At 26.6% G+C, this 12,954-nt stretch overlaps 2 protein-coding genes across 3 annotated transcripts; one reads left to right on the forward strand and one right to left on the reverse strand.

The window, feature by feature from the left end:
* Positions 1 to 718: 718 nt before the first annotated feature.
* LOC126875255 (endoribonuclease Dcr-1) lies at positions 719 to 9,147 on the reverse strand. The gene is made up of 20 exons (XM_050638084.1): positions 8,904 to 9,147; positions 8,704 to 8,819; positions 8,444 to 8,603; positions 8,039 to 8,334; positions 6,645 to 7,495; positions 6,373 to 6,551; positions 5,987 to 6,138; positions 5,742 to 5,883; positions 5,405 to 5,635; positions 5,151 to 5,330; positions 4,857 to 5,070; positions 4,576 to 4,748; positions 4,322 to 4,500; positions 3,877 to 4,130; positions 2,630 to 3,807; positions 1,983 to 2,555; positions 1,686 to 1,917; positions 1,387 to 1,607; positions 1,137 to 1,302; positions 719 to 1,053 (listed from the first exon to the last, which is right to left on the reverse strand). Exons 1-20 carry the CDS (start codon positions 8,961 to 8,963, stop codon positions 806 to 808), a joined length of 5,805 nt encoding a protein of 1,934 aa, XP_050494041.1. The 5' UTR covers positions 8,964 to 9,147; the 3' UTR covers positions 719 to 805.
* Positions 9,148 to 9,538: 391 nt separating this feature from the next.
* LOC126875052 (FAU ubiquitin-like and ribosomal protein S30) lies at positions 9,539 to 12,724 on the forward strand. 2 transcript variants are annotated; one of them, XM_050637660.1, is made up of 5 exons: positions 9,539 to 9,681; positions 10,090 to 10,175; positions 11,000 to 11,135; positions 11,676 to 11,731; positions 12,509 to 12,724. In XM_050637660.1, exons 2-5 carry the CDS (start codon positions 10,101 to 10,103, stop codon positions 12,638 to 12,640), a joined length of 399 nt encoding a protein of 132 aa, XP_050493617.1. In that variant the 5' UTR covers positions 9,539 to 9,681; positions 10,090 to 10,100; the 3' UTR covers positions 12,641 to 12,724. The 2 variants fall into 2 exon arrangements, with proteins under 2 accessions (XP_050493617.1, XP_050493618.1); XM_050637661.1 differs by having other exon boundaries at positions 9,564 to 9,708.
* Positions 12,725 to 12,954: the final 230 nt, after the last annotated feature.

Here is a 12,954-nt window from a genome sequence, read left to right on the forward strand (position 1 = left end):
TTCCGTTTTAGATTATACATTTTTCATAATTTTACTTGAAATCGAAATTGCCAATTTCTTAATAAATAATAATTAGGTATTGATAAAAATTTAAAGGTATAAAAAATTTTACAACTTCATTGGAAACAACTTCATTAAGAAAGAAGATATTAATTTTTAACTTTTTAAATTTAGCTATTAATTTTCCTAATACATATTGATCTTTCTATACAATATGTTTATTGTGTATATTTTTATTATAAAAAATTCCACCGGTTCTAAATCTTTTTAATACTGGGAAAATATGTTTAAAAAGCATATAATGTGTTGACTAGAATTTTGAGGAAAATTGGTAAACAACAAATTGCATAATTTATAAGGTAATGAGATGCTCGAAAGATATTTTATGTCATAGAAAAAAGTTACTTACAATTGATTAAATTAATACTTATGATACATTGAATGCCAGAACTACATATTTCAATATAGCATATTTGAAAAATAGTTTTGGAATTTTTAAGTACTTTTTATATGATTGTTTAAATATTTACAATATAATAATATATTTACGCTTCTTCCCCAAAATTTTGTTTCGTTAATTGTAATAATAAACTTCGATATATATCGTTTCTATTAATTCGTGCAATTCATAAATCCATTCTATAACGTTAGTGCAATGTTATTTTAGCCTAGAATGCATAAAATTTGTTTATATTACAAATTTATAAGTATTTATGAATACAATTTTGTAGAAATATATTTTAACAGTAATACAGAAATTAATCTTATTTTATGTTTTCATTTTGATCTAATATTGTATATGCTATCATAGTTTATCTCTTGAATAATTCTGCATCTTCTTCAGCTTTTTTAAAGCACACTTTGCTGCAGTACATTTTGCAATTCTGTAATTTCTGCCAATTCCTTTAAAAGAGCCCTTACCAAAAACATCCACTGTAACTCGAACTCTTCGTCCATCAGCCAATTTTTCTGGTTTTCCAAACTTTGCTGTTTCAGGCTCTAATTCTAATAGTTCACGAATTGGAGATTTAGGAACATTGGTGCTGAATTGTTCTGAAATGGTGAAATATCCCTGTTGTTTCTTTTCATAAAAAATTTATCTTTGTAATTAGATAAAAGATATTTTAAAAAGTTACCAATTTCATTTTTCATAATGGCGTAATAGACGCTCCATACTGCATCCAAGGACATTCCACTATCTAAATAAATTGCACCAGCTAGTGATTCAAAAACATCACCTAATGCTTTTGGTACTTCTACATCTTCAGCTTCTTCACATTCTTCTTCTCCAATTAAATAATACTTAGAAAGAAACAAATAATAATAATGAAATATAGACACACATGTAATGCATATATATAAGCAAATTTGTTTAAAGCTTCTTACTTCTTCGCTAATAGAATGTCCATTTTCTTGTTGAATCCTAACGAAACGATTTATGACAATACTTAGACCAGGAGAAAGATGTCGAAAATATTTATGAAAACCACATCTTACAGCTAAAGAAGCAAATATAGTATTATTAACTAAGGCGGATCGTAAATCTGTTAAAGCACCTGGAGAATGTTGACGACCATCTTCATATAAATGTCTTGTTATTAAATAATCTAGAATTATAATTTTTTACATTAAATTTTTCACTATTGGAAATTATACTAGAATGAAAAGAACCAATTATTTGCTACCTAAAACAGCATCTCCAAGAAACTCCAAACGTTGGTAACAATCTGTCAGCCTATTAGGTTGATATGATGCATGAGTAAATGCTTGTAATAAATAACTAATGTTATGAAATTCATATCCTATACTTTTCTCTAATTCTTCATAACCATCAAGCATCATTTTTAATTCTTGCTCTGGATCAGGAATGTATCGAAGTAAGGGATTTTGTGGTTCTTCCAATTTCCCATAACGAATCTACAATAATTGATATGCTTGATATATGATATTTACTTATAACTATATAAATCAATTATAGATACCTGTGTCCATGTTGTTTGTCCTTTTTCGTTTGTTCCCTTTATATATGGGGTACTACCTGGAACTCTTTCTCTTGGTTCTGATTCTTGTATAATTGTAATCTCTTCTGTAGGTAAAACATGAATCCCTAACCAAGCCATGAAAAGTAATGCACCTCTAGATCCACAAGCAATTAAATAAGCTCCAATTAACGCTTCCACGCAATCTGCGATACTTTTATCGGGAATGCTATGTTGCGTAATTAAATTGTACGGTATAAAACAACGCATGTTATCTAAATTATTCGAAAGTGATGTCTCATTCCGATCAAGTTCAGTTTTCATGACACCCAATTTTTGTTCCGTTTCTCGAACTAATTGAGTTATTTCAGAAGGATTTACGGCTTGTAAAGCTGGAATGTCGGCTTGATTCCACAAAGTAGAAGGTACACCAGATTTAATTAATGCTTGTTCAAGTTCCTTTGGAACATAATAACAGGGAGGTAACCAATTGTCATGTGGTTCGAATTTTGTTGCTATCATGCTCTCACCTAACATTTTTTGTCTGCCTAATCTGTATAAATTTAAATTACTGACCTAAAAAGTTTTCATTATATTAAAATAAATTATTACAACCAACAAAGCTAATTAATATTTCGAATTTTGTATACCTGTTTAGATCTCAAGTGACTAAGCTTGCCTTCGTGTATATTATCATATGTACAATATAAATAAGTAGTTATAGCATATTTCAAAAAAGAATCACCAATAGTTTCTAAACGTTCTAAGTTAATACCATCATTTGCATTGGACATAGTTAAAGCTTGTAAGATTAAACTGGGACTTGGGCCCGCATGGTTTTCTAATTCTGGTTGAAAATCAAAGCTAAAAAGATTACTATCTGAATGATATGTAAATTTCGATGGATTAGAATCCTTTTTTATCAGTTGTACAGTATCATTGTTATTTAATATTTCTTTAGTGAATTTTTCGACTACAGTTTCTACATAATCCTTGTGTTTATAATTTGGCAAATTTTCTTCACATTGTAAATTACATGAAGCTTTTCTTTTTATTGCAATTTCATTATCACAGGATATAAAAGATCCATTTTGCATTATTTCACATTCTCTTACTTTAGCAAATTCGTAATGAGCTTGTCTATGCTTCGTAATTGAAGAATTCTCTTTCTCTTCCATGTACGACCATAAAACGTCATCCAAACTTTTCTCAGTTTCTAGCAAATCCAAAATTTTTTTATTGGTCTCTTGCTTAGACATCTGTTTCTCGTCTTCTACAGCTTCTGCAATATTTTCTCCCATGTAAGCAATTCGTAACCCTCTATTTTCATCTTCACTTTCATCGGAAGTATCGACAAATCCATCGCTATAAATATCGTCTGATTCATAACCGTCGAAATCTGATTCACATGCAGGGGATCCGTATCGAATATCACTCCAGTTAAAATCATTTGGTAAAACAGTTACATTTAAGGGAAATGACTTTAAATTATTTGTTTCAAAATCCAGAGAATTCATTGCCATGTCGCTTGACCAAGTACCGATTTCTAATTCATTTTCGTCATTTGACATTTGTTCCCCTATTTCGATTATCTTATCATTTTTTATTTGAAATTCGTAATTATTTTCATTCAAGTCTTCTTTATCTGATTTGTGTAAACTGTCTATTATATCTTTAGGTATATTTTGACATTTATTATCAATTGTATCATTTGTAGAATTTTGTTGGATAGTTTCATTTCTGGCTAACTTTGCTTTTTCAGATTCCTTAGATTTCTTTAAAACCTCGGCTAAACTCCAACCAAAATCTAATGGTGGCCATTCAAAATCTAAAATATTTTCACATTAAAATCAAAAAACGAAAACTCCAGAAGTAACTTCTATAATTTTATATCTACCGAAATTTAAATTTTCCTGTCCTAAATTTATCATTCGTGCAACTTGACACCGTATTTGATTAGCAAGTAATAGAGCATTAATTCTATATAAAATACAAGGTAAACAAACTGCTTGTCTCCAAAGTGAAGCTGGAAAAGGATGAATTGCGCATAATTCAGCAACAAGAATTTGTTTTTGCTCCAGATTTTCCCGTTTTGCCCGTTTTGTTTCTTCACTGCTTGTTGGTAAAGCAACACCTTTCCGATTAACATACCTAAAATAAAATATTTGATATAAATATAGTATATTTATTTTATTTCATATTTATTTAATAATAATATTGTGTGTATATATATAATATATATATATATATATTATAAATATTATAAATTATAAATAAAACAATTATAAATATAATTACAAAAACAATTTGAAATATAATCATATATTTTGCATGATATCTACCTTGGTGTTAAAAAATTCAATCTAGCTGATGTGTGATCCACATCTAGTAAAGGTTGATCTAAATTTTGTATCTGTATATCATATTTTTTAAGATAATATTCTTCAAAAGTGCTATAATCATCACCAGGAAAAGAAGATTTGGGATTTAAATTTGTACAAATTTCAGCAACATAAAAGTACTAAAACGAGCAAGAAAATATAATGTATTTCAATTGTAACGTTTTTTCATTCATATTAGATTTTCATTAAAATACCTGAGGTTGATCCTGACTTCTATACCACGGCATAATTACTGCATCATGGTATTTTGATGCATCAAACTTGAAATTTTTTCTAATTTCTTCGGGAACTTTAGTTGGCCCTGCATTTCGATTTTTATATATACATTCTAAGAAATTCCAATCTACAATGACGTCAGATTGTTCATCTGAAAAAAATAGATTTGTATATAAAATAATTTGTATATAATATGTATGTATATAATATCAGATATAATATAAATAATGATAATATTTTTAAGAATGTTCACAGTTACCTAATTTCACAGGTACAATCATATATGAGTTCTCTGAAGCATTAGGATCAAAAAGCATCAAATATTGTTGTAATCTTAATACATTTGTAAAAGTATAATTAAGAAAAATAGCAATTTTTTCTACTTGCATTTCATTTAGAACTATAGTCTGTTTACTAAGTTTTAATTTTACATGAACTTCCCCAGATCTAGTATAAATGGGAAATGGACATAACTAAAATGGAAAGTTAATGATTAATATTGCAAACAATTTACACTTTGTGTGTGTGTGTGTGTGTGTGAGATTATGACTACCTTAGGAATTTCTTTTAATGTTATTATACCAAAACCAATCGCTGATTCCTCAGGAGGATATATACGTCGACCTCTTGTATTTTGCTCTTCAGGTAAAGGACAACTCAAAACCAGATTAATATGATATAAATAAGAAGGAACTCCAATTATTGGTCTACAATCTGTTAATGCCTCAGCTGTCTATGCAGCACAATTTAATATTAGGATTAAATAAAGTATATATTACTATAATTTTTATCTTTTATGAATAAAACCTTTTTATAATAATATTGTCTGCGCTTGGTTGTTCCCGGTCGAGCTTCAGAAAAATTCACTTTACTTTCATCTGGTAGAGCAGGCACTTCTGCATCCTCTGGTTTAGCTTTAAAATTTTCCTTCCCAATGGGTAACAAATTATCGTCTAGTTCCTTTTTTCTGTGTAAATCAATGCATAACTGTAAAGCAGCCATTCGTCTTGCCATAGCTCTATTAGGCATAGGATATGACTGAAATAATATCTTAATAGTATAATATACAATAATTCACAAACACACATACATATTGGAGAAGATTTAATATTATGCTTTCATTATAAAGAACAAAAATATTTACCAATACAACATATTTTACTGGAGAATTTATAGGAAGTCGTAAAGAACATGTGTACATAAATTTATTATCAACAATCATTTCTCGAATGGACCATTCTGGAGTTAATCTTGTAAAAGTATCACTAGGTAATTTTGCACAGTATCTAAACAAATAAAATTTTATAATAATATGAAACAATTTCTAGAATTATGATTATAAAATATTTAAAGTGTTTTCGTTGTTTTCTATTCATAATTTTATACTACCTGTTTACTAGTGATATAGCAGAATTAAAAGTAACTTTAGGTGCATTATCTCCATCAAGCGGTTTATAATGTGGTATCATAGCAGCATACATGTCTGCTTCATTTTCTTCTTCTTCAGACGGTTCGTTATTAGAACATTTTACTAACAAAGTCTACAAAATAGATTGATGCTCTTCCATTAAAACTTTCGACTGGAATGGACACAGGTAATGAACCACATTAAATGACTGATATTAAAACTGGTACACACTGAAGTTTATGACTAAATTAAATCGAGCAGACAATATAGTCATTAATCAAACATCAGATCCAGTTCATACATTCCATTAAATTTTACCATAACGAATAATTAAAGTAATTAAAAAGAATATACCATAATTTAATACCTTTTCTATGTAATGATATTGAGCTAGCTGCCATATATACTCCTTTGACATTTCTTGTGGTACTAATAACACATATAATGCATCTGTAGCTCTTGCACGACTTTTACATTGTACATATGACTGATAAGTTTTTGGAAAATCGTACCTCATTACGAAATTGCATTTGGGAATATCTATACCTAACAAACATAAAACGGTATATTAGTATAGTATTAATAAAATAGCATTTAAAATAAGTTATATAGTAATAATAAGATAAATTAGTGACTAACCTTCTTCTAAAATTGAAGTCGAAATTAATAAATTACATTCATGTATCCTAAATCTTTTCAAAACTTCTTCTTGTTTTCTATGTTCTATTTCTAAATCTTTTGAATAACTAATATCTTCAATATTCCTCTCAATCGTATAAAGAGGTGACAAAAAATGAAAGTCTTTATCATGCATAGATATTTCGTTTAACAAATAAAACAACACTTTTGCCACAAATGCCTTATTTACAAAAATTACTCCACAAAGTAAGTCAGAATCTGTAATACCACGCATGTGTCGTGATGCTCTGGGTGGTTTTCCCCTATTATTTACTGGTAACTTTTGAGGAATATTTTCATTTAGTTTATTATCAGTCTTATTAATATTTTTATTATAATACGGTGTATATGTTTTTAAAATTTGCAATAATCTATGAACCTTTGGAGTAGTATATTTATATATTCTTTCCTTTTCAGATAAAACTTCAAATGTATTATCACATAAAGCTCGTATTTTTGTGAAAACAGATGCTACCATGTTTAATAATAGGTAATGTCTTTCATAAGGTGTTTTTACTTTTAATTTTTCTATTAAAATTAGAAGAGCCAGTGCAGCACGATCTGCACACCATGGTCCAAGAGTTTCTAATATGTACAGAAAGTCTTGCATCATCTCAAAAGGTTTCTCTGTAGGATCTGGTATTTTTTGGATGTCTTCATAAAATTCTTCATTGTAAATCTCAGTTGGATCATGACGATGATCACGTAAAAATTCAAGAGCATGCAATATATAGTTTTCCATAGTAGTATGTAATTTTCCTTTTTCATTTTTAGCATATTCTACTACATATTCTTTAGGCTTAGGGCTATACCTATTTAAAAAAAGATCACTACTGAGTAAAAATATCATATATTAGAATCATATAATTATAATAACTTTATTTTTTGTTTCATTAAAAATAGAAAAAAAAAAATATAAAGAAGAAATGTTAAAATGTATTTTCCTAAGATTACATTTCATTTCATATATCTATCATGCACCTAAAAATTGCAGTATATCTTTTTAATAGAATTCTGAATACCTTTTTATCTAAGATAATATTAAGATATAATATTAGAAAAATTAATTATTCTGTAATAAGCTAAAAAATTTTAAAATTTAATATATTTGTGTCTTCTAGCATAGAGTTATCTCAAAGATAAAATGTACATATGTTTACTTTAATTCAAGACTTAATAGAACCAATTACTAATACTTTTAAAAATTTTTTTACAAAAAAAGATTTGTTCTTAGTACATTATATTGAACTTATGAAACAAGCAAAATTATGAGAAGAAAGCTTTTTATACTAATCAATTTTTTGTATTTCTTACCCTAACCATAAGATTTATCTTGCATACTAGAATATACATACCGCAATATAGATAATATATCACTAGCTGTTTCAACTTCACATTGAAATGTGTCTTCTACTTTTTCTATTTCCAATCCTAATCTTCCAGGCTCTTGTGTTAAATTAAACAATGGTACAGCTAATCCAATGATTCTAGGAACATTCTCACATGCCAAAATAGTTTGTAAAATAAATTTTAGCTTGTTATTGTCTATAGATTTATGGCACTCATCAATTATGACTAGATTTATCTGACATGGTAAAATTTTTCCATCTGTCAATAATTGTGCACATGTCTTAGCAGTTGTAACTAGTACCTAAAAAAATTATTAAAAATAATTTATAAGAAATTCAAGAAGTTAGTAGTATAATAATAATAATATATGTTGGTAAACATATTAATGATAAGACACTAATATTCCTTACATGAGAAGTTTCAAAGTTTTCTATAAATTCTGTAAGTGAACAAGTGTCACATAATAATACTTTTAAATCTGTCAGTTGTTGTATGTAGCTTGCTTTTATTGTACATTTTTCTTCATCTGTCAATATGAACAATGATCGTCTTCCTCCTTCACTTAATAATCTAAATTAACAATTTGCAATAAATAATTTTAAAAGAAATTTAATAAAATAATGCAAGAATTCTCCAAGAAGAAAAACTAACTATAACTATATGTTATTACCTCCTATTGTTTGTAGCAAATTCTTGGATTAATTTTATAACAATAAAAGTTTGTTCATAATTTTTACCTAAACAAACAATAATGTCTTTATCTTTAGCAGCATAAAATAATTCTACCTGCAATAATATTTATTTTAAATATTGTATATAACAATATATTTTCTTAAAATCCTTTAAATAATTTAGAAAATTCCCTCTTACTTGGTATTCTCTAGGAGTAAAAGATTTTGTATAAATCTGATCGTTCAGTGGAAATGCCATGGGATCTATAACCTTCAGTATCTTAATAAGATATTTGATAAAATGTTATTCTCAACTATAACAAAAACAAGATTATGCTTTTAAGATTTATTATTTAATCTTGTATTAAATTCTAATTTAAGGTTAGGCTAAGGTGATAACGGTTGAAAATTTTTATACTCAATAGGTATTTGTGTGTTCACTATATTATATATATACATACTTTCATGCATATGAAAGGTATAAATCGAAATTTGATTGGTTAACTATGTCTACTTAAGAATCTTCAGTATTTTAAGAAATATTATTTAAGCTTTTGTATCTTCAAATATAAATTTTTCGATGTTAATTAAAATTAATAATAGTTTTCCTATATATGTGAATTATATATTTTTATATATAAAATTAAATATTTATGAAAATATAATTACAGTACACGTGATATTATAATTAATCCTCCTATTCTTAAACAATCATAATTTCCCTTCAATATTTTTGCAATATGCTGTTAAATAATATGTAAAATAAATATTAAGTTTAACAGAATATCGAAAAATTGTTATTTGCGATTTTAAAACAAAATCGATTAATCGATTAATCGATATAGGATTATCGATAGTTCTTCATAATCTCCAACAACTTCAACATAAGGATCCCGTTAGTCAGTATTGCGTCGATTAGTCAGTACTGCGTCGCTTGCAAGTGTAAATTTCCACGTTTCCTCATTTTAGTGTGATAGGTATTGTTACAGCGTTGATTTATTAAAGTACAGTATTTTTATAATTATATTTGATATTAGTTGGAATATCTTTTTAAGAAAAACAACTATTTTAAAATTAAATATGGTTCTTTTAGTAACACGTGTTAATCTTAGTCATTCGTCCTTTGTGTGATCAGTTCGTACAAGTTTGTAGTTTATACATACATATTTTTAATTAATTGATATGAAATGTATAATTATTTTCAACATTTATATTTCCTTAAATATATTTTATGTTAATTGAATTATAGCATTATATCTGTAGGCAGGCATATATATTCATAATTGCTCATAGGTTAATTAATAATAAAGTAGAATTTCATATAAAGTAAATATCTTAGGTAGATATTAATTATTTTCTTAAAATATTAAATTATGTTTTTGCAGATACTGTAAACATGCAGTTACACATCAGAGGTGAACATACAACTGTGGTCGAGTCACATGAAAATGAGACTATTGCAGACATAAAGGTATGGTAGAAAAAATAGTAATATTGTTATTGTAATTAGTTTATTACAGAATTTAATTTGATACAATATGTTTTCTGAAATGTGCTCTTTGAAATAAGAAAAGAGTCTTTTTGTTTCATACATATTTATATATTATAAGTGAAAGGTCTTTATTTACATTAATTAAAAAATAATTTGAAATATATTATCTTTTATCACAATATTCTATTGACAATATTTTTATTTTTAAAAATATAAATAATTTTCAATAATTAAAATTAATGTATATATAATTAAATTATTTATAGATAGATAACTTTATTTTCCTGTCTTTTGGACTTTAAAAGGGGATTGGCATGTAATATAAATAATTATTCTATATATAAGTAATTATTATGTATGTATAAAATCGATAATATTATCTTGATATGTATTTAATCATTTGCGTCGCAATGATAATCTGGAGTCTAAGCTTTATGCCTCTGGAACGAGCAACGACGCAATATCAAATGACAAACTTATGAGCTGGTGGTCAAATAAATCTTTCATTGAACACCATTCGCGAATGTATGTCAACAGTTATACGAATTAAAGAAACTTTGAAATTTTTAAAGGAAGTAATATTGATATATGATAAGGCAATTAAACACTCTTGTTTATAATATAGTGATAACGATATAATTTTCTTTTATATTCTTTAGTATCTTATCACTGTAGTAAATATTTTAAAAGTGCTATAGGTAAATAATACTATTTGCCGTGAAGTGATGAAAGATTAGATCCTAGAGCCTTTAATAATTAAATATAAGATAATAATAATTAAAATTTATTTTAATTTTTTCCAGAGAAAAATTGTTGAGACAAAGGGTGCTGTAAATACAGAATTTAACTTGTACTGTTCTGGTCTCTTATTAGAAAACGATACTTTAGTTGGAGATCTTACATCAAATGTTCTAGAATTAACAGTTTCTCTTCCTGGTGGTAAGTTTTGACAATTAAGAAAATTTTTATTCTTTTCGAAATTTATATATTATTAGGGATGTGGGAAATATCTGGGATTTTAAGAATTTAGAGAACCTGAACATCATTTTGAGATTAGTTTGCATACGACTATGTTATGGGATGGGCAGACACTGTATTTGCATTTATTGTAATTCACAGACTTCCCGAGCTGTATTATATGCCTAATTTAATCTTTTTATGAGAATCACATACTGTCGAAAACTATTGCAAGTATCTATCTAAGTAATTAAAAGTTACTTTTATGTGTTATATTAATAATTTGAAACTATTGTCAGAAACAATATATTAATATAAGACATGTTGTTAAATATCTATCCTAAGATAGTCTCAAACCTTGATTCTCGAAATTCTTGGAAATCCCTATATTTTCAAAATCTCAAGATGGTTTCAGGAATCAGACTCTACGTTTTCGTACACCTCTAGATATTATTGATCTTTAAGTTTACAAATATAAAATTATTTTAACATAAATAATCAAGTATTACTTTAATTTTTAAGGTAAGGTCCATGGATCTTTAGCGCGTGCTGGAAAAGTAAAAGCTCAAACTCCAAAGGTAATTAAGTCATACAATATTCATACATAGTCATACAAAATTAAGGAAAAATAGATATTGTAGACTAATGTACTAAATTCTAAAATCAGCTTAAATAACATCTTATCATCTATCCAAATATGCATCTATCATATAAAACAACACATTGATTCTACATTGTAAGACAATCCGGTATCAACGTACATAACACACATTCCTTTGTTAATTTTTAAAATGATTAAAACATTCGTAAGAAATATACAGTTTAAAGTCACATTTAGTCAATTCTTAACCCTTTGCTCTTAGAATATTAACTGTACCAATACAATATTTTTGATGTCATATGATAAACATATTCACTTTATATAATTATTGAACTCGAACTTTTTATTGAAAAATATTTTTCTCTCTTTTTTCTTTTTTTTTTCAAAAATACTATCATATGGTGAATTCATATAGAAAGAAGTAAAACTTCAGATATATCAAGAAAAATTATATATTGACAAGGACTCGGATAATCAGCAACTATCTTGGTTTTATCAATTAGAAAATCATAGAATATTTCATTGTAGAAAGAATTTATCAATTATTTTGATTAGAATCAACAGTATGATTGAAAGAAAAGAATGGATATATCTCTTTCCAACAATACTCTTTGAAATAATCACTAGGACAAGTATTATAGAAAATATCACGCATAGAAAGCAGAAATTATAATGAATGTTTCAATTTTCGTAAATTTGCCTTACTACATTTTTTTTTTAAATATTATTTCAAATATTCTTTTCCATTACACAGGTGGAGAAACAAGAAAAGAGTAAAAAGAAAACAGGTCGAGCTAAAAGGCGGATTCAATACAATCGAAGATTCGTTAACGTGGTTCAAACTTACAGTCGTCGACGTGGACCGAACGCTAATTCAAATTCATAATTATATGCATATATATTTATATATATGTATATATACATATATACATCGTGTAATTGTGAAAACGAAATAAAAAATTAAATGTAACCATTTCTTTATTCATTTCTTACTCTTTGTAATTGTATTAACATTTATAGAATATTTCAATATATTACAGTAACAATTCGATTGAAAGTTTAAAACTTCATTTCAATTGTTTGATATTAAAATTTTTAATATTAAACAGAGTTATTGATCAATGTAATAAAATTTTTATAAAAATACTATGTAATCCTAATTAAAAAGCATTTAGTTTATGTTAACAAATTTCCGAAATA

The sequence above is a fragment of the Bombus huntii genome, chromosome 17 (assembly GCF_024542735.1).
Source record: "Bombus huntii isolate Logan2020A chromosome 17, iyBomHunt1.1, whole genome shotgun sequence".
NCBI classification, from domain to species: domain Eukaryota; kingdom Metazoa; phylum Arthropoda; class Insecta; order Hymenoptera; family Apidae; genus Bombus; species Bombus huntii.

Coding starts and splice junctions, on each gene's coding strand:
- LOC126875255 (XM_050638084.1), bottom strand. CDS start 8,963: ATGGCATTTCCACTGAACGATCAGATTTATACAAAATCTTTTACTCCT. Junction 8,604..8,703: donor TTTGCTACAAACAATAGGAG/GTAATAACATAT, acceptor TTGTTAATTTAG/ATTATTAAGTGAAGGAGGAA. Junction 5,071..5,150: donor CATTAAAAGAAATTCCTAAG/GTAGTCATAATC, acceptor TTTCCATTTTAG/TTATGTCCATTTCCCATTTA.
- LOC126875052 (XM_050637660.1), top strand. CDS start 10,101: ATGCAGTTACACATCAGAGGTGAACATACAACTGTGGTCGAGTCACAT. Junction 11,136..11,675: donor AACAGTTTCTCTTCCTGGTG/GTAAGTTTTGAC, acceptor TTAATTTTTAAG/GTAAGGTCCATGGATCTTTA. Junction 11,732..12,508: donor TAAAAGCTCAAACTCCAAAG/GTAATTAAGTCA, acceptor TCCATTACACAG/GTGGAGAAACAAGAAAAGAG.